This window comes from Phyllostomus hastatus, unplaced genomic scaffold (assembly GCF_019186645.2).
Source record: "Phyllostomus hastatus isolate PE091 unplaced genomic scaffold, TTU_PhHast_1.1 phas_contig_17, whole genome shotgun sequence".
NCBI lineage: Eukaryota > Metazoa > Chordata > Mammalia > Chiroptera > Phyllostomidae > Phyllostomus > Phyllostomus hastatus.
The window spans coordinates 22,858,218-22,883,866 of NW_025333664.1; the positions used below are offsets into that span (position 1 = coordinate 22,858,218).

The following is a 25,649-nucleotide window of genomic DNA, read 5'->3' on the forward strand; positions in this document are numbered from 1 at the left end:
ATGTCTTCCAGGGCAAAGGAAACAAAGAAAAATAAATACACAAATGGGACCACATCAAACTAAAAAGCTTCTGCACAGCCGAAGAAACCATCAACAAAATGAAAAGGGAATATTCCATTGTGTGAGATAACATATTTGCCAATGATACACCTGACAAGAACTTAATTTCTAGGATATACAAAGAACTTACACAACTCAACACCAAAAGACAAACAATCCAATTAAAAATGGGCAAAGGATCTGAATAAACACTTCTCCAAAGAAGACAAACAGAAGACCAATAAACAAATGAAAAAACACTCAATGTCACCAGTCATCAGAGACGTGCAGTTAAAGCACAATGAGATCACACCTCACACCTGTCAGAATGGCCATCATCAGTAAATCAACAAACAGCAAGTGCTGGCGAGGAGGTAAAGAAAGGGAACCCTCCCAGGTGAGCTGTTGGTGGGAATGCTGCCACTGTGGAGAACAGTATGGATTTTTCTCTAAAACTTAAAAATGGATTTGCCTTTTAATCCAGTGATCCCACTGCTGGGAATATATCCTAAGAATCCCAAGACACAAATTCAAAAGAACATAAGCACCCCTATGTTCATAGCAGTGTTATTTACCATAGCCACGATCTGGAAACTGCCCAAGTGCCCACCAGTAGATGAGTGGGAAAAAACAGCAACAACTGTGGTACATTTACTCAGTGAAATAGCATGTGGCCACAAAAAAGAAAGAAATTTTACCATTTGTGACAATGTGGATGCACCTAGAGATTATTATGCTAAGTGAAAAAAGCCAGTCACAAAGAGACAAATACCATATAATCTCATTTATATGAGGAATCTAATAAATAGAATAAACTGACGAACAAAATAGGAATAGAGGCATGGGTACATGGAACAGACTGACAGCTGTCAGGAGTTCTGGAGGGGGGACTAAATGAAAGAAGGTGAAGGAATTCACCAAAGAACATACATGCATAACTCATAGACACAGACAGCAGTGTGCTAATGGTCAGAGGGAAGGGTGCATGGGGGTGAAGGGTGGAAGCAGGCAAATAGGGGATATGGGAGGGCATCTGTAATAATGTCAACAATAAAATAAAAAGCAAGACTAAAAATATTCCTCAGCTACAAATTTTTAAAAAATAATAGATGACATATACATGTCATCAACATTTTAAAATTTCTCAAAGGCATGATGTTGAGTGAACACAGGCAATCCCAAAATCTCACAGCCTGTAAAATTCCATGTACACAATGCACTTGAAACTGTGGAGTGAGAGCAGACTGGCATGTGAGGCTTTAGTACAGTGCAGATGGGGTCACTGTAAAGGCGAGCACAGGGGACCTCTGTGGTCATGGAATTGCTCTGCAACCTGGTCATGGCAGTGGTAACACAAACATACATGGGAGGGACCAACATGAGTGAAATCCAGTAACATAACAGGATTCAGTTAAATACCGACAGGCACTGACTACTCAGTCGTTCAGAGCTGTGTCTGATGAGAGCAGGTGATGGGAGTAGAATGCGTGCACGTGCGACAGGAGGTCAGGAGTCACAGACCCCCATCCCCACCCTGCTTAGTGGGAGGTGCGTAAGTAATGTGAGGAGGATGTCATGAAGCAACAGAAGCATGCTATGTAAAGTACGACAAACATTTTTTTAAAAAAACTAAAAGAATTGGCTAAAATAGTTGTAAATGTTTGCCTCTGAAAGGTAGAAATTGGTAGGAGGATATAGAAACTCCAGTTTTCTAAAGTTCTAGGTTTGTTTTTTTTTTAAGATTTTATTTATTTATTTTATTTTTAGGGAGGGAAGGGGGGGAGAGAGAGAGAGAGAGAGAGAGAGAGAGAGAGAGAGAGAGAGAGAGAGAGAGAGAGAGAGAGACATCAATGTGCGGTTGCTGGGTGTTATGGCCTGCAACCCAGGAATGTACCCTGGCTGGGAATCGAACCTGGGACACTTTGGTTCCCAGCCCGCGCTCAATCCACTGAGCTACGCCAGTCAGGTGAAACTCCAGTTTTCATATGTAGAACTTGCAGAGTTATTTGGCTCCTAAAATATGTGCATGTGTAAGTTTGATAAATATAGAAACCAATTCTAGGTAATTCATGTTGTAAGTTTTCCAGATAAGAAGGGCGTCCATACTGTTAGCACCACTAAGTGTTTCACAAGCTTGGTGGATATAACAGAGTTGATGAAAATCAGTTACCATCCTAACCAACAGTCAAAACCCATTGTAAACAATAAACACACCTTTCAAAGTTTCATGACCTAGCCCTGGTCAGGTGGCTTAGTTAGTTAGAGCATCATTTCGTACACCAAAAGGTCGTAGGTTCGATCCCTAGTGAGGGCACATACCTTCATTTCGCATTCAATCCCTGGCTGGGGTGTATAAGGGAGGCAACTGATTGATGTTTCTCTCACACTGATGCTTCTCTCTCTCCTCTCTGCCTTTTCTGTCTCTCTCTGAAATCAATGAACATGTGTTTGGGTGAGGATTAAAAACAAACAAACAAAAGAAGATTACCTAACAGGTATAAAGATAGTTCCAGTTAGAAATTCCTAAGATGATTATGGGGAAAAATGGAAAATATACATTGAAATTCATTTTAAAAAATCTTAAAACTAAAATATCATGTCCATACATGGGAAAATTGAATATTGAAAAGATACCAATTTGTCTAAATTAATACATAAATTCAATGTGATCAATGGTAATTCTAATATGCTTTTTCATAAAACATCACAGTGATTCTAAAATGTTTTGGGGCCAAGAATAGCACACCATTGTGAAGAACAGCAAAAGGTGGAAGATTTGCCCAAAAGACGAATGAAAGCTGACTATAGAGCTACCCTAACTAGGACAGGCTAGTTGTGTGAGAGAGATAAACAAAGGGGCAGAGAGCTCACACAAAGAAGCAGGCATTTAAAGAAACTTGACCTAGAGCAAAGGTGGCCATGTGCACCAGTGAGTTCTGGGTAATTTATCCTTGTGGAAGGAAAAGAGATCCCCACCAACTATAACACACACTCACACATACACACACAACCAGGAAAATATAGCTAAGGTAAAGGACATGAACAGGAAGAGCAAAATGTAATAAAAATTGATAAAAGTTATTGGTATAACCAGAGCTTCCAAATGATCCCAACACGCTGCCTGCAGCCCACACCGGAGGAGAAACAGGGGCTCTCCTGTATGTGCCAAGGAAGCAAAGAGAAGGTGTTCGTGCTAGAGCTGTACCAGCAAAACATCGGATAAAGTGTCAGTGTTCATCACAGGGTGAGTCAATTAATTGTAGTGTATTCTTACAACAGAAAACAATAGAGCAGTGGAATATTAATAAAATTCACCTACTATATCAACAATGGTAAATCACTCAAACCATGTTAAGCATAACAAATAAAATTTCAGAATATCATTTACAGTATAATAGTATTTACAGAAGAATTAAAACATACAAAATAATATTAAACATTGCTTAAGGGTATATGCATATGTTATAAAAGTATAAAATGTTAATATTTTTCAAAGAGGAGTCCATGTATTTTTTATTAGTCTTTACATATTTCAGATGGAAAATGTTTGATTAAGTGATTTCAAATATCTGTGTGTTAAAATAAAGCATACTTGAAAGCTCTGGATAAGGGTAAAATCTGCTCTGATTTTTGAGGGTTGTTAATGATGAGAGGTGGTTGGAAACATGTTCTCATGACCTGCTTGGCTTTCTTTTGGGCAGAGCAGGGCCAGGTTGAAGCTCAATGCACACCCCTGAATCCTCTTGACCAAGGCTCACCTCTGACCTACATACCAGAAAGAAGGAGCATCAAGAGGGTGTGTGGAAGGAGCATGTCCCTGGTGCAGGTGAGTCTGGCACGGTGAAAGGCAGGCGTCCTGGTCATCTGCAGGTCCTTGCAGCTTCTCTCAAATTGTGTCCCTCAGAAACGGCAGGGGGCAGTGGATCACAGGGCAGGCAGAAGCTGTAGGGAAACTCACTCATTCATTCACACATTCACTCATTCATGTATTAAATCCACAAATACTTATTGAGTTTCCACTATGTGGTCCTCATATCCCTTGTCCTTTGTTCACAGTGCAGGTCAGAAATGAAATCCCCTACTAACTTCACCCCTAATCTTCTTTCTGAATTCTAAATTCCTTTCTATACCCACACTTATCTTTGCTACGAGTCAGCACCTCCACATCCCTCAGATAGGTTGTATTAGTTGATTTTGGCAATACTTCATTTATGTGAAACCTGAAATATATAGCGGTTTATAGGCTGACTCTTTGCAGTTTGGGTCTCAAAGCTTTGAGCATTTCTCCCTCCTCCACACCTTGGACACCCTCTCCACTGTCCAAGGAAGTGAACTTGAAAACTTTCAACCTCCAGGGCACTATGCAATGAGTATCAGTTGAAAGTCTGTGAGAATTCCAAGAAACATTTGGAGAAAATAAGCATTCACCACCTTCTCTTGAGGGTGAATTAGCCGAGAGGCCTCTGTGATTTTGTGGGTGTGGCCTGGACATATCAGGGTAGCCCACAACAATGGCCTGACTAAGGTCTGCACACAATTCACCTGTTACAAGTTCCACAATCCGTAGATTAGGTGACTGTGAAGCTCCTTATTATCAGACCTTGAAGCCCAGAAGAAAAACCACAAAGGTAAGGGCAGGTATCTCCTGACCTGAATATTAATGGGAAGAAGGAGACATCCAGTGGGGCTCTGTGAGTGTCAATACCTACCCCACTCAGGAGACAGAGGTGACCCAGAGGCTCACAAAACTGGAGGTGAGCTCACCGGGGCTCCCAGTGTTTTTATAGTTGGAGTGGCTGCTGTGGATATCATGAGGTTGACTGGATGGGAGGCAGTGCCTCATGCTGCACCAGACAGGTGAGCACCTGCTTAGACCTCTCAATGACACATTCACCCACTGCTAACTTTCTAGGAAAGTTAGGTTCCATGGCTCTTCTGCATGGACATGGGTTACTCAGTTTCCTTGAATTCAAGGCTGTTCTCCAGACAGCTGCATGCACATTCTGTGGGGAGAATCTCTGCACATGGCAAGTATGAGACATTAAAGTCCAAGGAGATTGAAGATGGGACACTGCAACTTTAGGGGGCACTGACACCACCCAGGGAAAGCAGACAATGATGCAGGAAATCCACTGTGGACACTGGGAGCTCCTTGAGGATGGGTCTTCTGCCCAGGGCCTGGTACAGAGGAGGATGTAGGCACTGGTTTACAGATGCATGTGTAAACAAATGTATGATGAGTGAGAGTGTGAACGTGTGCTTGGATGGATGGGTGGGTGGATGGATGGGATTCTGAATGAGATGAATGCCATCCCAATATCATAATATATCTTTTCTACTTTGATCATTCCATCACTTACCACAACATGGATGAAACTTGAGGACATTATACTAAGAGGAATAAAGGAAACACAGCAGACAACTACCGTTGTCCATTCTGCTTCTACCGGGTCTGAAGAAGACTCATACTGATGGAGACTGAAAGCAGAATCGTGGTCACCAGGGACAGGAGGGAAGGGGAAACAGAGGTAGTTTAATGGTTACTGAGTTTCACTTTCTCAAGATGAACACATTCCTACTACCTATTTCTCAATAGTGTCAGTATAATGAACAGTACTGAACTGCACACTTAGAAGTGCTCAAAAGGTAGAGAGAGAGAGAGAGAGAGAGAGAGACAGAGACAGAGACAGAGACAGAGAGAGAGAAGGAAAGAAAGAAAGAAAGAAAGAGAAAGAGAGAAAGAAAAAAGAAAAGAAAAGAAAAGAAAAGAAAAAAGAAAAAAAGAAAAGAAAAGAAAAAAGAAAAGAAAAGAAAAAGACTGGAATGGGACAGACAAAAGAAATTCACAGGAGACACAGAACTTACTCTGATGTGACATCTGATCTCTGATGACTATGTGTGTGACAGGGTTTACACCAACCCTTTCTCACTGGAATATAGAAGTTGATGGTAAAGTCATGGGGGAAGAAATCCAGAGCCTTTTCCATCTCTGCTGCTGAGGCTGCTGATATCTCTCTAATGCACCCAGACTGTGTGTGGTCCCATTGGACTAGGTCAGTCTGAGTCAGTAGTGTAGACTTTCAGTTTTATTTTGGTAACTTAAACTTTTACTACATCAGGCTAAACACAATTGACTATTATCAACTTTCACTATTGTTTCATTACAGAACAAAGCTTTAACACCATAAACATATAAAGAACAATCCTTTTGATAAAATAGATTTCATTCTTTTGTCCCATTTTATTGAGACATTATTGATACACAGCTTTGCACATTAGTTTTAGAGTACAAAGATGATTTGATATACATTGTTATTATTGCAAAATGATTGTCACAATGAGTTTGTTGACATCTGTCACCCCAGGAATTCAATTTTTCCTTAATGAGAAATTTTAATACTGGCTCTTCAGCAACTTTCAAATGTGCATGCAGTGTTGTTTGCTGTGGTTGCCGTGTTGTACATCGTGTCCTCAAATGTAGTTATCTTATCACTGGACGTGTGTGCATTTGACCACTTTCACCTGTTCTCCCACACCCACAGCCTGCCTCCGGAACCCCCAAACTCTCCTTGGTATCCATGAGTTTAGAATTTATTTATAAAAAAGTGTGTATTTATTCCCACATGTTTGAACCTCAGTCACCTGCAGAATGCTCTCCATTTGTTGCAATACACGTATCAAGACATTTTCTCCACTCAGTTTTTAAATTCATTGATTTTGATGCCTTTCAGTGCTCCTGCCGGTTTTTGTTTGACCTCTTCCACGTTTGCAAAACTTTTCCCTTTGAGAACCTTTATCATCCAGGGAAACAAAAAAAGTCACTTGGGGCAGGATCTGATGAACAGGGAGAGTGGGACACTTGTTTGGTCAAAAACTGCTGAACTCTCAGTGCCGAGTGGGCTGGTGTGTTGTCATAGTGAAAGAACCCGTCACCTGCTTGCCACACCCAGGACGTTTCTTCCACAAATCAGGATGCAACCTTCTCAAACTTTCCAGATAAAAACTTTGGTTGACACTTGGACCCGGAGGAACAAATTTTGAGGGCACAATGCCTCTCGTGTGAAAGAAACAGATGGCTATTGTTTTTAAGTTTGACTTCACTTCTCGTGCGTTGCTGGGTCCTGGGAAGTGGCAGTTTCCCCTTGGCTACCTGCAGATTTCTGATTCGTCTGGGGTTACAACAATAGCACCCAGATTCACCACCTGTTATGACTTTGCAAAAGAAATCAGGATATCAGTCTCCAACTGCTCCTTCAAAGCACAGCATGTAGCCAAGTGATTGTCTCTCTGTTCAGGCATGGGCAAGCTGAAGCATGAATTTGCTGAAACTCATTTCATGCCCAAACCTTCAGGTACAATCCACTGACAGGAAGTCCATCACACCCCAGTCAGCTGCACAAGTTCATCAGTCGCCCAGCGTCGGTCTTCCAAGATGGCTGGATGAAATCTTACCACATTTTCTTCAGTTGGCCAGTCTAATGATGCCAGGAAAGAGGTTGATCATCAACTGACATTTTGCCTTGTTTAAAATGAGACAACCATTCATAAGCTTGTGTTTTACTCAGAGAGGTTCTTTTGTAAGCTGTCTGTAGCATGACAGCCATTTCTGTAACAATTTTCTCTAACTGGAAACAAAATTTCTCTAACTGGAAATCACCCATCATGAAATGGTCATATGCTTTGAAAAACACTCCAAAAACAAATTCACTGAAGTCAAATGATGCTTCTCACAATAACAGCAGCTGATACCCTGACCCAGATGGGTTCCTAGTACATTCACCTAGCAGGGGACACCTGTACTGTAAGGGACTTGCTCTGTAGAAGATTACTCTCATTTTGGGGGTTACCCCCTGATATGTGAAAACACACAGTATTTGTCTTTCTTTTGTCTGACTTATTACATTAGCATAATGCCCTTAAGTTCCATTTATGTTGTTGCAAAGGAAGTATTTCTTTCTGTTTTTGAACAAATAGTATTCCATTAGATATAGGCATTCACTCACTGATGGACACTTACTTACTTCACTTGTATGTTGTAAGTAATGCTGCAATAAACATGGGGGTGCAGACATCTCTTCGAGATACAGATGTCATTTTTTGTTTGGAGGTACACCCACAGGTGGAATCACTGGGCCATACAGTAGTTCTATTATTTTTTTAAGCCCCTCAATACTGGCTGAGACAAAGCTCTGATTGGAAGACTTTCACTGTCCAGTCTCTGAGTTTCCTGACTCTTTCCTCTGCTTCATTTAGTCTGCTGTTAACCCCTTCTGTGGGGTTTTCAGTCAGTGATCATATTCTTTACCTCTGTGATTTCTACTGGGTGCTTTCTCATATTTTTTTATCTCTAAATTGGCATCATCACATTGTGCATCATTGCCCACCTGGGCAGGTGAGCATCTTTAGGAGCATTTAAAAACCCTATCAGGTAAATAACTTTTCTCCATTTTATTAAGGTGTATTTCTGGACTTCTATTTAATTCTTTTGTTTGGTATACATTCATTTATTTCTTCATTTTCCTTGACTCTCTGTGTTAGTTTCTGTGCACCAAAGAGGTATTTCTTCCAATTTTGATGAAGTGGTGTCTTGTACAAGATGGATCTTAAAATTCAGCACTGTTTTAGCACTTGGTTGTCTCTCCAGACTTTGTGACTGTCCAAGCTGCCTTGTCTGTTCTTAGTGGCTCCCAGTCACTGAGGTGACACTTCAGTCTCCCGAGGCAAGGGTCTCAGTCTGCACCTAGCTGCAGGCTGATTCGAAGCTGGATGTTTAGGCAGAAGCTTCTAAAGTATTCAGGTAGACCTCTCTCAGGGCAAGACTGGGAGATGGGAGGTCTGACTGCTGTCTATGATTTTTGTTGTTGTTTGTTCTCTACCAGCCTGTGGGACCCACTAACACAAGCCCCATGGCCACCAGAGCCAGGCCACCAGTGGCTGTATCCCCTGAGCAGCAGTCACAAGAGCTAAGGGACCAGTCATGTGCACAGGCTTCTTCAGGGGGACACCAGGACTGGGCATGCAGCTAAGGGAGGATGTGCAGATGATACCACTCAGCTCCCTGGTGTCTGGAGAGGACTGTTGGCTTTAGATGTGGGCTAAACTAGGAGCCTGGTCCTCAGACTTCAGCTTTTAAGAAAAGCAAATGGGCCTCTTTAAGGGAGAGACTACAAGGTGGACATTTCTCTCTGCTGCCTCTGTGCTGAGGCCTGGGGGGATCAATAAGGTCCTCAGAGCCCACTGAGGACTTCTTCCTTGTTCACTGCAGTGTTGTGGGAGTTGTGCATTCAAACCACATTGATTTCATATCTACTTGTTTTGAGGGATCATCCCTCAGGGGAACTTTAAGAATTGGGGTGGTAGATGTTAGGTTTAAAGCCCACTCCTCAAAGAGAAGCTGGGGGTTGTGTGTTTCCTCATAATTGTATGTCCCATGTAGGGGTAGAGTTCATGGTGAGACTGTGTCTCATTCCCTGGGATGGAGATGTCAGTTTTCTCCTTTGTCTAATGTGTGGGGCTCCCTCAAATTGTTTTTGGAATTCTTTCTCAGGGAATGATTCCATTAGTGGCAGTACATTTGGTGAGTTTCTGGGCAAAGTGAGTTCAGTTGCCTCCTAAAACATCATTGAACAATTAGGTTTTTCTTAAAAGAAAAAAACATATTTATTTTAGCCAGAAAAGTCAGCCATTTCCATGTTCCATGTTCAAAGAGAAGCCAATGTCTGAGACAACAGGACTCTGTTAAGAAGATGTGTGTTGTCCCGCTGCCAAACCAAAGACCAGAACCAGGGCTTGGGTCGGGCTCCTTTCCACTCAGAATGAAGACTGAGAGCTAGTTTATGAGATGATAGTATGGAGAAACTATACATATTTATAAATTCTAATTCGTGTATCTTTTTTTAATCCTCCCCGAGGACATTTTTTTACTCTTTTAGGAAGAGAAAGGATGAGAGAAAGTGAGAGAGAGAGAGAAACATCAATTGATTGTCTACTTCTAGGTACCCAACTAGGGGAAGAACTCGCAACCTGGGTATGTGCCCTGACCATGAATCAAACCTGAGACCTTTCGACCTGTAAGACAATGCTTCAATAAACTGAGCCACACCAGCCAGGACTAATTTGAGAGTCTTTTTTGAACATTCTTAAAACTAAGTCATCGAAGGTAAGAAATTGGAAGGTATAAAGGAATTTCTAGCAGGCAGAGTCTGATTAGGTGACATGTAGGTGCCAGGCCAGGTGCAAATTCCTGGGCCTCCCTCGCTTCTGAATCCTGTCTATGAGGACCAGGTCTGGGCACAAAGTTTCCAGCTGGGGGAGAACTTTGGCTCTGACCCCCATTCAGGGTTCGGTAGAGTTCACTTGTTTGCTTTCTGCACTGTCTGTGCTTTTGGGGCCAGTCTGATCTGTCAGTCTGGTGGTACCTCGGGCTCTGGGAAGAGGTCTGCTGTTATCTCCTGAAAGGAAAAACAAACAAACAAACAAAAATTCGGTCTGGTTTCAGTGTTAGAGGCTCATTTCAGTAACATTAGAATTTGTTCCAATTTCCCCTCATGTTAGAGAGCGTGTCCCCGACTTTGAAGCAAATATTGCTCTTGCTGCCTTTGGAGAGATTCTTGGATCCAGATACCAGGATACAAGTAGGAAAATTTTTCCCAGAAAAGTCTGAGAACATCTTCAGGCAGCCAGGGCCCTGGAAAACTTTCAGCGTCTTCACTTCACAGGGCTGGAAACCCGCAGATGGTGTGAGTTCCTCATTGAACAAAGGAAGGAAAGGATCTTATCACACACAACCTTGTTCCAGGCCCTTGTGCTTTCACATGTTTCTCTCCCCTTTAAAATCCTCACAGTTCTTTGAGGCAGCCTGACTCCCATTATTCAGAAAAGAAAATCGGTTCATGGAGTGTCAGTGAGATGCCCACCATCACATAGCTGTTATGGGTTTTCCAGTATCTGAAGCCAGGGCTCTGCCTACCAGACCTCAGAGGGAACCTCTCTGCTTGATTCTCTAAAGAACTGTGAACACACTGCCCCTCAGTGTCTGATGGATCACAGGACGGTGTGGTCTTTAATGGGTCATCCAGTTCCTACACTTAGACACTGTAGGTCCACACATGTTGAAAAAATTTTTATACCTTAATATTCCAAGTAAGAATAATTTCAAATAGTGTGCCATTAATGGAAATGTCACCTTACAGAAGGAAGCTAATACCAGGAATATAGAAAGAAAAGAATTTATTTCTTCATTCATTTAAGAATATTAATTGACTGTGATGTTCCAAAGTCACTTAAAATCTCCAATGATAATCATGAAGGCATACATTAAGGGGAAAACGTGTATTCAGAAAATGTACTAACATTACGGATGAGAAGTGAAATTCTGTGGTGTTCGAATGAAGATCCTCCTTCCTTAGCCCCTTCCGCTCAACAAGATGAAACCACTCCAGATGCCAACAGCCCCAACACAGGCTGCCTCTTGGCCTAGCTCCCAGTTGAAACAGTTGAGGATTCTCAGCTCACATGAAATTACTGTACCTCAGTTTCACACTGTCCTTTAAGAGCAATGAAAAATGTTATTTAAAAGGTATATCCATTATTGAACCACTGCCAATATTAAGGTAGCTACCTTACTCATCCAACTGTACAACTTGGTCACAGCATTGCTTTCTCTTCCTGTGGCTCCTGGTCAATGGTGGTGGGTAAAGGTCTGATTGTGTTAATATCACTGTCCCTTCCATGTTTGCAATGCTCAGCAGCCCATTTTTCCTCCAACCACATTTAAGTCATGAGTGAGAGAGAACGGCGCAGGTGACCATGTGGGGTTCTGTGTGAGATTCTGAGAAGACCACGAGTGAAGGCCCAGGTCTGGAGACATCAAAGACTGTGAGAAGTGGCACTAGGGGCCGGTGGGCAGCAACTCTGCTCCAAGGAGAGGCATTTGAAGAAGTCAGTGACACTTTCAGTCAATCTTTTTTTCCTTAGGCTGAGTGTTTCCTAGAAGGAGGGAGACTGCAAGGATGTAGGGTGGCATGCAGCAGGGGAGGAAGGATTGGGCTGCAGAAACACGTTCTCATTTAATTATCTGCTCATCATTCAAGAAGCATTCCCTGCATGTCTCCTGTGTTCCATGCTGTCCTCTTCCTGACACGCCTGTCATGAGAGAACATACAGCACCTGGCATAAGACTCTGCCACCTCAATCTTTCTTTTCTCACCAAGTACTGATGCCCTTTCCCATCCCTTTCCCTCTGTCACAAGGAAGATCAGAGCTGGGACAGCCCTCAGAGCCACAGATTCAGGAATTCTCAACAATACTCTACAATGTGAATTATTTTAGCTTCCGAAATACCCAGTGGTCAAATAATCTAGAGGTGGTCTTCAAGGGAACCACCCTCTCAGCTGCCTCTCATTCAGCTCCCTATGCCCACTTCCTCCAGAGAAACCCTGAGACATTGTGGACACCCTTTAACACTTTTGATCGAGCCCACCTGCATAACCCTCCCACTACAAGGGAAAGTAAATCCTACACACAATAGGCTCTCAGTATTACTTAATAAGAAAATGTAAAAGTGTCAACATAATTTAGATGAAAACTGATGAATCACCAAATCCTACTGCAAAGTCTTCCATGTGGCTGCCTTCTTATGCTCACTCAACCACAAGGCACAGGGCAGCTAGCAGAGGGGCTGAGAGCTAATGCAGAATACCACCACTGCCAAAATAAGAAGTGGGAATTTGGGTATTGAAAGAGGTGTGTCTCCTTCTCTTTACACCATGTTACTTCTGACCCTGTGTGACCTGTTGGCTGGTCCCTCCTTCTGACCTTGCCCCTTCTGGGACAGACCTTGGTCTGCTCATCCCATCACACAACTTACAGTCAGGGTCTCCACTTCCTGTGGACATAGAGGCCAGAGACACCAACCACCTGCAGCACCTTGAAGCCTATGAAGACCCCTACGAGGGCATCAGTAGATACTCCTGGGCCTGAAAACAGAGAAACGGGAGGAGCCATTAGAGGAGACCATTCCCAGGGGCCTCTACTGGCTCTGTCTCAGGCTGCCTACACCCACCAATGCTCTGAATCTCTTCAATCCTGCTCTGCTCTCAGGCTAAAGGCAGAAACCAAGGTAAAGAGCTTCCTCATCCTCAATCACCTCCTTCCTCCTTTGTCAGGGCTGTTTTCTTTGAGGGAAAAGGCGAAGAAAATACGTGCTCAGTGACCCATGAGTGCAGCCCCTGGTTAACTAACTAGGACCTCACTCCCCTATGAGGCATGTAGTATTTTCCTCAGTCTAATGAGGAAACTGAAGCTCGGAGAGTTTATGGAGGTCACAAATAAGTGAGATTGAAACTTAGGAAATACATCACTGTTGTCCCTTTGATGACCCTAAGCCCTTGTCCTTTGAGTGAAGACAAGTCCAAACTCTCAGAGATGCATGGACAATGTCAACAGGGCACTTGAGAGCAGTGAGGACAGAATTCACAGAGCAAGAGCCACAGTACTTCTCATAAGAGCTGCAGGCTGGAAAACCTCCATGGATTCAATGATTTGAGGACCAAGATTGGGGACAGTTGAAACATCGTTTAGGTAGCTGTGAGCGCAGGGTTGATGTCAGCTGAAAACTCTCTATTGCCCACAGAAAGTCAGATCTGGGAAAGCACACTTTTAGATGTTGGCAGATTTGCAATGACCCACTTTTATTTAAATAAAAAAAGTGAAGATATTAGACAATTCACCATAATTAACATAATCCTTAATGTAAGACTGAGGAATTCACCATATTTCCTGTGGGAAGGTGGAGGATGGCAATTCTTAGCTGAGAGGCTCTCTGGGACTTTCCCTCAGGTAAAGTGAGCTTTATTGTTAAGTTTGCACCTCTCCTAAGAGCAACCTGGGTAGAGGACTAGCTGGACTGGGAGTGTAAAGGTTTGGCCTCTTCCTCTCCATATAAACAAATCTCAGAGACAGTTCTTCTGTCCAGGTCTCTATGGAGCAGCCAAGTCTGGAGCCTGCATTGCAGTTCAGCAGCTCCCTCTCCTGCTCCTTCACTCCCTCAGGCATGTGGACCCTGACAGCTCCCCACAATGAGCTTCTCATATTCTTATGTCCATTTAGAGTCTGCTTCCCAGGGAAGCAGACCTAAAGGAGCATGTCTGGGAGTCCTCTGGAGAACAAACATGAAAATGCAATTTAGAAACTGGATCATTCATCAGCTGACTGGTCAAGAAGACCCAGCTCTGACTGGAGGAGGACCAGGGGTCAGCCCCTCTGGCCCTATGGATATAATGGTTAAAATTTTCACTGGTGGTGAACAAGAATCTCTAACAAGGTCAAAGGAATAACAGGGCATCAGCCATTAGGAAATTAGTTGGGAAATGGTAATTATAAGGAATATGCACTTGGATGACTGCTCTTGGGACATCTATCATTTAGAGAAAGACAAAGAAAAGTTAAGAGTGATTAATTACAAGGTAAAGGTTAAGTGTGAGCCAGAAGAGTTTTTTCATAGTACTGCCGATTGCTTTATTTCTAGAACCATAGAGCAGACAAAATTGAGATGTGGGTCAAGGACATAATTCTAGGAGTAGCAGGACACAGAGGAGATTGAACTCTCCACTTCAATGGGCCCTCTCAGCCAGAGTAGGGCCCTAATGGGGAAATGGAGGACCCTGAGACAGGAGCCCATGGACCAGAGCACTCAACAATCTTCAGTCCCATTTTGGGCTGCTGGGGACAATGGCAGAAACACAGCTATTTAACTGCAACTATGGCCTCTCCAAACCAAAGGAAAACCACAATGGGGAAGGTAAATCTTACACACAACTGGCCTCAGTATTACTTGAAAAGAAAATGTAGAAGTCTCAAAATAACTGTAGGTGAAACAGAAGAATAACCAAATCCTAGTTCAAAGTCTTCCAGGTGGCACCTTCCCACCCTCACTCAGGCACAAGGCACAGGGCAGCTAGCAGAGAGGCTGAGAGCTACTGGGGATGCACCACCACCAATACTGAATCCACACTAACTCTGAAACACTGCACAGTGTCCTGGAGATCAGAGCACAGACCATAGGAGAAGGCTTCAAAGTATGTCTGCACAAAAGGGTCTGCACAGAATCCACATAATCTGCGACTATGCTACCTTTCCTGGCAAAAAGGATCTGGTCATAGTGATTAAGAAGTGAAATGGGGACATGATCCAGGATTTTCCAAGTGGAGTCAATGTACTCACAGATCCTGCAAAGTGAAAAGGGAGGAGATGAGCCAGAGAAGGAGATGTGATGACAGGGCCAGAGCTCAGAGTGCTGTGGGGCCTCAGCAGAGGGTGCAGGCAGCCTGTAGGGCTGCAAAAGGCAAGGACCTGGATTCTCCCCTAGGGCCTCCAGGGGGAGCTCAGTCCTGCCCACCCACTACAGACCTCTGAACTCTAGAGCTCGAGATAATAAACCTGTGTTGTTTAAGGCACTGAATGTGTGGTGATTTGTTATAGCAGCCATAGGAAGCTAATGCAAAGAAGCAGGAATGTTATAAAAGGACAGAGGAAATTGAAGAGACAGGCACAACTTCTGTTGAAAAATGGCAAAAACATAACAGAAACAAAAAGGTTGTTTGGAACTGAGAGTTAACTGGAAACAGAAATAGTGGAGGTAGGAAATTTAGAGTTCTGAAAGGCAAAAAAAACCCCAAAAAACTATGGGGACTCAAAACCATGTTCTCATTACCAAAACCAGCCATCAACTACAAATCTGCATTGATAAATGTGGATTTTGGTATATTGACAGAACAGAGGTTCTTTCATCTAGAAACACTGTAAAACACATCAATGCCATAAACATGACCAAAAAGATATGCATTGTTATGCCACCCCCATTGGCCCAGGACTGCAGTGGCCTGAATCCTCAGATGCTGGTACAGACTGTGACATCCCAGTGCAGAGGGTCATGTTTGTATCTTGCACTTTGCTTCAGCCAGTCAACCCAGACAGCCCAAAAACCATTTCCAGGTTAGTGCTCAGCAGTGTGTGGGGCCAGGCCCAGGGGAAGCACTCAGAAGTAGCGGCCGGCTCTGAGACAGGTGGGAGGTGGAGACTCAAAAGCAAACCCAAGGTGGTGCAGGGAATGTGGCAGAGGCTGATCTCTCCTGCTCTCCTTGTTCAGCACTGCTCTGACCCCTGGAGATAACACCAGGTTCCAGCACAGGAGGACTGGAGACATGGGAGAAAAGGCACACTAGCTTGGGACCTGAGGATGGGAGAAGGAACTCGGCATTCAGGCATTGGAGGTGGCACCATCCTAATACCCCAGGCACAGAATGCAGCCCAGGTGTGGCGTGTAAAAAGTCTAAAATCAACACTCTATATTACTGCCTTCAAAAACAAGAAAAGGGGGTTCAAAATCAACCAAAAGCAAACAGCAGTAAGGAAATTATAAAGAAAACAAATATCAATGAAATTGAAAATAGAGAAACTCACTAAAACAACAAGTGGGATCTGTGAAGAAACCCATACATTGAAAATTTTCTATCAAGACTAATGAAGGAAAAAAAGGAATGACACATTTTCGTATCAGGAATGAAATGGGATAGAATCACCGACCCAGCAAACATCAGCCATGTATGAGGGAATCTCTGAGCAACTCTGTGGGCAGACGGGTGTAATGACTGCTGGTCCACTGTCCCAATCTGGGGAAAATGAGGCCTGTGCTGGGACCACCCATGGTCACTTGGATGACTGTCCTGACTCAAACTCCACGTCCTCAGGGGCTCCCCCTCTGGAATTTCACAGAGCAGCAGGTTCAGGCATTTGCTGGGGGACCTTACTGATGGGGATGGAAAAGTCTCGGTTGGAAAGGGGACCAGGAGGAGGTTGGAAAAGCAAGGAGGAGGGAGGGGCTGAAATGGACAGTGGACAAATGGGCAGTTAGGACAAGGAAGGGAGAGACAGGACACTGTGAACACACCACGTCCGTCCCTCCCTCTTCTTTTAATGTGTATGTCTGTGAACAGATCTATAAAGACATGTACCAAATTCTTACCAGTGGTGACTCTTTTAGTGGGGCATTATGGGAGGGGATTTCCTTCTAAAATTCTACTTTATATCAATAAACTTCAAGGTTTTTCAATAATAAGCACTAATTACTATTTATAACAGTAAAATTAAATGGAGCTGAGTAAGTGGGAGTGGATGCCTCTCCCTGGACTTTACCTTTGTCCTTCTGCTGAGCAGAGACCTCCAGGGTGAGGTTCCTGCTGACAGCCGGCTGCCCATCGTGCTGCACCAGACACGTGAGACCCACGGCCTCCCCGTGGGCAGATGAATTCACCAGGATCCAGCTCCCCCAGGTGAAGGTCCCATCCTTGTTCTCTGTGCGGGTTGAAGGCGTTTCTGTTCGGGACATGTTTCCATTCTCCAACCAGCTCAGCTGAAGGTGCTGGGGGTAGAAGTTCTTCACCTGGCAGATGAAGATGTTCCCCTGTTTCTCTGACACGGTGTGTTGGGTAATGTCCAAGGTGGGTGAAACTGAAACAGCACAGGGCAGAGACTCTGGCCTCAAGGACACACAGATCACAGAGGAAGGCTTTGTAACTTAGCTCCCCCACCACAGCAAGAGGACACCCAAGAGAGTGCTGGGTAAGCAGCAGGTGCTCTGACACTGAGGGTTCACTCTGAATATGAATGATACCGCTAGGCATAGTGCCCTGCACACAGTAGGTGCTCAGGAGTGGAAACTGCTATTAGGGTGATATGAGTGAAATCAAACCAGCACAGCCCTGGAATGCAGTAGGAATGTAATAACTGTAGCAAAATAAGTGAGATCACCAAGCATATAATGGCTTGGTTTATAGTAGGTGCTCAATAATTGGAGTTGCCCTTGGTAAAGTAGATGAAACTACCAAGTACAATGAATTATAGGTGTTCCCCTGGTAACTGCCATTAAACAGTGGTGAATGACAGGCTCATCCAGGTGTCTGGGGATGGGAAGGGTTGTCGGGAATTAGATTCCAGGGAAATTAAGTTGGAGCAAATGTCAGGGGGAGGAGCAGACTTAGAGGGAAGGAGCCAGGTATGGGCTGGGGCTGGGTGTGAGGGACATCTACCTCGGATGGTCTCAGACAGGTTGGCAGTCCCACGAAGAGGAGGGCCCCCCTTCAGGGTGACGTGGTCCACCTGACAGATGACCTGGGAGTGAACATCTCCCCGGGACAGCTGCACCCTGGCTGTGCTGGAGATGTTGTAGGGAGGGCTGTCTCCCTCTAGGTCCACAGTGGTCTGGGAGGCTGGGAGCTCATTCCCGTCTTTGAACCATCTCAGGACGATGTTCCTGGGGGAGAAGCCGTGGGACTTGCAGGTGAAGCTCACTGTCTGCCCAGGTGTGGCCCTCCCCGCAGGAGCTGACACCACAGGGGGAGAGGGTTGGGCTGTAAAAGGAGCACAATGAACAATGAACACGATTGTGACCATCACCACCAGTGACAAGCATGTGACTCTGTAAGGATCCTTCTCGTATATTGTTTTCTATCCTCTAACAATGCTGGGAGGGCGTGTCATTGTCCTCATCCATCAGAGCAGGACACTCAGGTCCCCAGAGGTGAACCCTGAGTGAGGGGCAGGACCCACAGGCAGCTCCAGCCCTGAGTTCAAAGTTCACCTTCCTTCCCCCACAGGTGACCTCCTGTCTGTTTGGGCTTGGGAACAATGGCACTGAGTACTCTCCCTCTTCATATTAACTCCCCTGTCTGGCCTCCCCTGACACCTCCCTGACCTCACAGACAGTGTTCACAGAGTAAATGTGGGGGAAGCCATGAGAGTGGGACCCCATGGAGTGGAACAGGCTGGCAGCGGAGGAGAGGTGTGGCCTGGGCACATCCCAGTCCCGTCTGTGAGAGGGGGCAGCAGGCACTTCTCCTTCCCGGGCTACAGAGAGGGTGAAATCAGGCAACAGAAGTTGTTTTGCTTTGAATAAAACAGAAGATGTTTCACAAAATAAATAAACACAGATCCATCTTGAACCTGGATCTAATTTATATCCAGAACTCTCCCTTCAAGTACTAATAAGTTTACTCCATAATTTTCACTATTTCAACAAATACTTCACTAGGGATGAATCTGTGTCAATCACTCAATTTCAAGGGATGGGCTTGGGACAATTTTCTGATTTTGAGTTATTCTCCTGGATAAGTTTTGGCTTCAAAAGGAGTAGTCAAAGAGAGAGAGTCAAAGGTGGTTAATTTCCCAATGGTCATGAAATGAGAAGAGACGCAGACACAGGCCTGGGAAGCAGGCAGATCCCCGTGTCCTGAAAGGATCCGCACTGATTCCAAGGGTCATTGAATCACAACCAAGAGCAGTCTCTCCCTGTGGAAAGATCCTGCAGGGTACCTTGAAATTGTTAATTATCACCCAACACCTTCTCTAAGAGGGGGTACACATCAAATATGAAAAAGCATTAGCATTTCTAAAGATCTACCTTGCTTCCTAAAACTCATCAAATGTTTTGAGGACATAGATAAGGGGGTGTCACTTGAATAAGTCAAGTCATAAGAACACCAGCAGCCTGGATGTCACTGGGGGGATGGACGCTGGGGTCAGTTACCATGGATAGGGAGCCTCTTGGGCTCCTGATGAGGGGCTGATCCCTTGCTTCCTCAGCTGCTCACCCTCCCACTGCCCTGCAGGCCGGTCCTGGTGGACTCACTCATGGGAGGAGGCTGAGAGCAGAACCTGGCTGACCAAGGGCACATGGGGATCAAAGGGCAGGGCTCATCTCTCTGCACTCAGATTAATTTTAGCATCTCTGTTCTTTGTCCTTGAGCCTCAATGTATGTTTCTGCACAAAGTGGATAGAGACCCCACCCTGGCAGAGGGGTGAGGAGGTATGTAAAACACAGAGACTGGCTTATAGAAGGCACCTAATAAATAACACCTATGACAGTAGCATAATATCTGGTCTTTCTGTTTCTGACACTGCTGATTGTTTTGTAAATTGTGGGAAGGAAAAACAGACAGGTAACAGGAGCACCAAGGAAAGTCTCAAACCCTGCTTTCTGCAGCTGCTGTGCAAACACCCAGATGAAAATAAAAGCAAAGAAACCACCTAATTAAGGTTCTGTCACTTTTATTTTTAATGATCCCCTCAGGAAACAAGTTTGGTGAACTGATTTTCAAAACACACAATAGGTCACAGGCGTTTCACTGCAGATCAGCTCTTCCAGAAGCTAGAAGCGTTTTGAAAAAGGAGTGCAGATTTCAGAACTGAGAAGCTGCTGTGTTGGGCAGGAAGGGCTCTGTTGCTGAGCAGTATTTGTGGGATTTCAGACCCAGTTTAGACACACACAGGGGTTTGAAGATGGGAAGGCATCTGACAGGGTGTCCAGGCTGTGCGTCCTGAGGGCTAGAGACAGCAGGGTCCCACTGTAAGCCCTGCCTGCTCTAAGCGAGGGTGTCCCTGTCCCTCCACTCAGGCTCATTTTCTTGGGCCTCTGATGAGCTGTCTCTGGCACACGAGATTCCAAAGCATCCCCACCACCCAAAAATGTTGTTCTCACATCCCAGCAGCCGGGGAAGACACCTTTGTCAGGGGAAAGAGGATGAGCTTTCCTCTGTGACCCCAGAGAACATCTACCTCGGGGCCTTCTGACTATGGATAGTGAAGAACTTCAGCTGCCAGACCTATGTCTGACAGTTAGATCAGAATTCCCAGGGTGGAACCAGGGTCTGGTGACCTTTGCAACGATTCCTAGGTGATTCCAACGAGCAGAGAAGGGTAAACAGCACAGAACTCCACCTCCAGCCCCATCATAATGAGACTTGGGAAGGAAAGTGTCCTGTTGAAGGCCCTGTCTTTGGCGTGTCATAGCCCACACTCATCACATCTACTACGTGCCAGGCACTGCTCTGATCACTGTGCATGCGTTCACTCACTTAGTCCTCAGAACTGCTCTGTGAGGTCGATGCTGTCCCTGACAGATGAGGACACCAGGCACAGTGTGGGGAGTGATGTGTCAGAGGTCACAGGCCTGGAAGTGGTAGAGCTGGGATCTGGAACCAGGCAGGGGACTGGTCCCATATGCTCACCCCTTGAGCACTGACGCTCAGTAATTCCCTGACCCGCTCACCGGAAGCTTTCCAGACATCCCCTCCTGTCCTCACAGATCCCTGAGTGGGAGCTGGGACTATCACCCCTGCACAGATGGGGACACTGAGGACCCCAGGGACACTGAGACTTGCCCAAGAGCACCCAGTGGTGGGAGGACACCATCGCTCACTGAGGCTCTGCCCTCTCACCAGGCTCACTGTAGCCTCAGTCCTTCCTGCAGAGGGTGGGGAGAGTGTCCATGTCTGCAGGTGAGGACACCAAGGTCTAGCAAGAGAGAGTGGGCCACACCGTGAAATAACACCAGATTTGGGGAGCAACTCTGTGCTGGGAGATTCAGACAGAGCACCTCAAATCCTTCCCCTCTGCAGAGGAGTCCATGATTATCACCATCTTACAGGGGAGCAAAGGGAGGCTGAGAGAAATGGAGGGGCTTCTCCTCACCCAGTACTAGGTTCTGGGGTGTTTGCTGTGGCCCCAGTTCATGTCCATCCACACAGGTCCCAACATTGGCTGCCTCCTGCTCTTTACTCTGTGAGAATTTTGACTTTAAGGAATAGTGTGGAGGAGTCAACTCCAAGTGACCAGGACTTGAGACCCTCTCGCAATAAACAAAAGACATGGCCTCCTGAAAAATGAGTCTAGAATACGAACCCAGCTCATTCAGGGCCCCAACCAGCCCCTAGAAAATGGCTTCCCCACCTTATTCTGAGTCTGCGTGTCCGGGATTATTATTCAAGGTGTTTCTGGGGGTGCTGTGACCCCTCTCTGCTCTGTCAAGGCCACTGTCCCCAGGCTGCTCCTGCAGGTGCTCAGTGAAGGATGAAGAGCACAACAGAGGGGGAACAGCCTCCTGAATGCTTCTATGTGCTGAGTCATGTTACTAGGAGCAGGGTCAGCACATGGTGAGACTTCTGCATACCTGTCTGATCTGGGTTGTAAAGTTGCCCCATCAGTCCATCAGAACCTGATATAAAGTGCTTTTGCTGAAGACAAAACAATTGAAGTTTTGAAGGACAAGTTTTGAGCTTTTTGCACTCTTTGACAAGCACAGTGGGGTGTGGCAAAAACCAGGGGCTGTTAGTAGGGCTGTTTGGAGGTCAATATAAGCTTCCCTACCTTCTCACAATTCAGGTCCCCTCTCTGAGCCTTAGTGTCTTCATCAGTCAACAATAGCCCCTGTCACAGCACCGGTTATAAGAGTAAATGTCATGAGGAAGATAAGGCATCTAGATCGCTGCTGCTCCCGTCCCCTCCCGCCTCCCTGCCTTCTCATCCAGGGCATCCTCTGGGCAGGCAGCTTGGAGAGAAGGAACCAGGACTTTACCAGGGGCCGCAGATCTGAGATGGAGGCACACAATGTCTGTGATTGCCTAGGCAAGGGACACATTATTAGGAACTACTGTAATATCAGAAAATTCGGGATAAAGCCACCTTCCCTGCCAATGTTCAAGGGTTGTGGGAGACTCCATTGTTACCACACCAAGGAGGTAAATTGGCAATATCCACACAAATTAAAATCACATACTCTGTGACCTAGCAACGGTCACAGCATCTCCCTCTTGAGCAAGTGACACATGGACAAGGTTCTCCCCTGCATCACTGTTCTAATAGTCAGAGGTTGGGAACAACTTATATCCATCAACAGATGGTCAATGAACAATGCTGTCTCCATATGCTGGAGGGTGAGGCAGCAGTTGAAGAAGGGGCAGCTCTAGGTGCTGATGTGGATGCTTGATTTTGGGGGATTAGGCTGAAGGATCCAGTGGATTTCAATGACCTTGGACTTCAGGGTCTGAATGTGAGGGGTACCTGAACCTTTGAGAAAACAATGAAAGGAATATTAGGGCTCTTTGTTCAATGGTTTGGTGTAATAACCTTTTAATCAGCACCTACTGTGTGCCAAGTCTTTCATGGAAAGAGGGTCTTACAACAGGACAAGAAGGAATGTTCCTTGGACTCAGATAGGGTTCTGGGATGATGCCTTCACTCACTGGCCATGTGACCAAGGGCAAAACTACTGTCACCTGTTGGTCCCATGCTCTCTTTTTGCATGGGGCATCAGGCAGGGTGGTCTAACAGTGCTTTGTGTTCAGACATCCTAGGATTCAGGATCCTGGGTCTCTGGCAGAAAACTCTAAGTGAACATTTTCGCTGTCTTAATGGGGTGACCCTGAAGGCACCCACACTTGCAACCCTCTCCCAGAATTCAGGACATCTGAGAAAACTCTGCTCAGAGCCTGAGTGGCAGCGTGACTGGGTCCCTGAAATAAAGGGGGTTTACCAGACAGACCCACAGTGAGTGCCCAACCTCTGGCACCTCCTCCCAGCAGGGCTGGCAGAGCAGACAGGGAGGCTGTGACCATTAGGAATGTCTTCTCCTGTGATGCTTCTGAGGAGGAAATAAAGAAACATGTCCCCCTCCCTGCCCTGCATGGATCTCTCCCAACTGCAGGGAGGAGAAGGAAGCTTCATGGGAGAAGAGCTCTAACTGCTCAGTCCCCTACTGCTCCCACAGCACCCGGGGCAGAGCCCCGCTCCCAGTGGGTGTCAGTGAGTTTCAGTGAGGGGGGCTCAGCCACACTGAGGGGAGCGCTCCCTGGAGGCAGGGGTGAGGTCTGACCTTGTGATGGGCGAGTCCCTCAGACCCTCATTTCCCTCATCCCTGGACAAGGGGCTGGATGAGATTGGAAAAGGCAAGGGCAGGGGGTGGGGATCAAGCAAATGAGGGCTCCAGACTTTTCCCACCATTTACCAGCCATGGGGCCTGAGAAGATAGCAGGATCTCCAGGCCTCAACTTTCCTGACCTGCAGGAGGGGTGACATCAGACCAGCAATCAGATCCTGAGTATAAGCGCCCATGATGACACCTGATTCCTAGTTCCTGCTCAAAGAATGGAGGTCTTTCTTATCGACTTGTTGTCACACAGCAGGAATGAAGGGCCCCACACTGTACTCACCACTCACGGTGAGCCGAGTGCCTGCTCCAGACTTGAGCTCCGTGTAGATAGGCCCTGTTCTGCGGAACTTCACACAGTAGTAGGTGCCAGTGTCTGCTGGGGTGATATCACTGATGCGGATGGAAAAGTCCGTGTTGTTTATCCTTGTGGTGTCTGCAGCACTTGTTACTTGGGGGGTATGGCCTCCTTGTTGACTGTAGATTAACTCCCGGCCTGGCCCTGTCCCTCTGAACCACATGACGGGCCCCACAGGGAGAACAGAGGTCACGGTGCAGTTCAGAGTGGCCGTCTCTCCAGCTGCCACTGCCACTGACTTCTCAGGCTGAATCACCCACAGCTCCTCACCTGCCCCTCCTGGAGGGAAACACAGAGAAGTTATTTATTAATTCATGTGTGATCCTGTGGGTTTTGTCAAGTGTTTTTCAATAACAGCTTTCAATGATGGAGTGCTCACCCTGAGTGGACCTGAGCTAAGCACATTGCATGTGTCATATGTGTGACCCTCAAAACAAGCCTATAATGTAAAATCATACTACAAATTAGGAAATTGAGGCACCTAGAGGTAAAGTGATGAGGCAAAGATTGGGTTTACATCTTTCCCCGCCAAGTGGTTCTGCTTGGTGCCTGAATTGGTGGGTGTGTGCTGGGCCTTTCCCTGTGACACTGGGTTGCCCAGCTAAGCTGCACAGCTGCTGGCCGAGTGACTCATCCAGCCTGAGGAGAAGGAGAGTGTCTGTCAGTCTATCTGTGCCTGAGACACTAAGGCAGCCATGACTGATCTTGTAATGATGGCGAAACTAGTTGCTAAAGACTCAGTGAATTTTTACCCCAACTTTACCTCAACTTCAACATCTCTCTTGAAAGGGACTGTGCTGCTGAACATGAGCTTCAGGTAGGAACTGATGATGTAAAGAGCAGAAGTTTTCTAGGTGATGGTTCAATTTCAGAATTCCTTCAGATTATGAAAAAGTTTACACACAAAGAATAAGAAACAATGAGAAGCTTTAAGGATGAGTGCACTTGGCTGGGAATGTTTTAAAGGAATTTGGCCCTGAAAGAAAACCTTATAGTTGGGTTGTTTGTCTTCCTGGAGCGGAGTTGTGTGAGTTCCTTATGTATTTTGGAGATTAAACACTTGTCTGAGGATCATTGACAAATATGTTTTCCCATATGGCTGGTTCCCTTTCATTTTACTGCTGTTTTCTTTAGCCGAGCAGTAGCTTTTATTTTGAAGAACACTCTTTGTTTATTCTTTCCTTTATGTCCCTTGCTCTAGGGGACATATCAATGAAAATATTGCTGTGTGACCACAACAGCATGGATGGAACCGGTGACTATTATACTAAGTGAAGTAAGCCAGGCAGTGAAAGACAAAAACCATGTGACCTCACCTATAAGTGGAACCTAATCAACAAAACAAACAAGCAAGCAAAATATAAGCAGAGACATTGAAATAAAGAACAAATTGACAGTAGCCAGAGGGGAGGGGGCAGAGGGATGAAATGGAGAAAACGAGGGAAGGGCATCAAGGAGCAAGTATAAAGGACACACGGACAAAGCCAAAGTGG

General features: G+C 45.6%; 1 protein-coding gene across 3 annotated transcripts in view; it reads right to left on the reverse strand.

The window, feature by feature from the left end:
- LOC123815154 (signal-regulatory protein beta-1-like) overlaps positions 1–25,649 on the reverse strand; it is a 165,140-nt gene that overhangs the window by 81,159 nt on the left and 58,332 nt on the right. The window contains exons 2-6 of one of the 3 annotated variants that reach the window (XM_045833366.1): positions 24,082–24,435; positions 18,126–18,446; positions 17,233–17,547; positions 12,908–13,016; positions 9,552–12,183 (exon numbers count right to left, since the gene is read on the reverse strand). The exons of 1 other annotated variant lie outside the window; for it this stretch is intronic. In XM_045833366.1, the coding sequence (XP_045689322.1) occupies positions 12,910–13,016; positions 17,233–17,547; positions 18,126–18,446; positions 24,082–24,435 (1,097 nt within the window). In that variant the 3' untranslated portion in view covers positions 9,552–12,183; positions 12,908–12,909. Of the gene's footprint in view, positions 1–9,551; positions 12,184–12,907; positions 13,017–17,232; positions 17,548–18,125; positions 18,447–24,081; positions 24,436–25,649 lie in introns of those variants that run through there. One more of the 3 variants, XM_045833363.1, reaches the window with a different exon arrangement.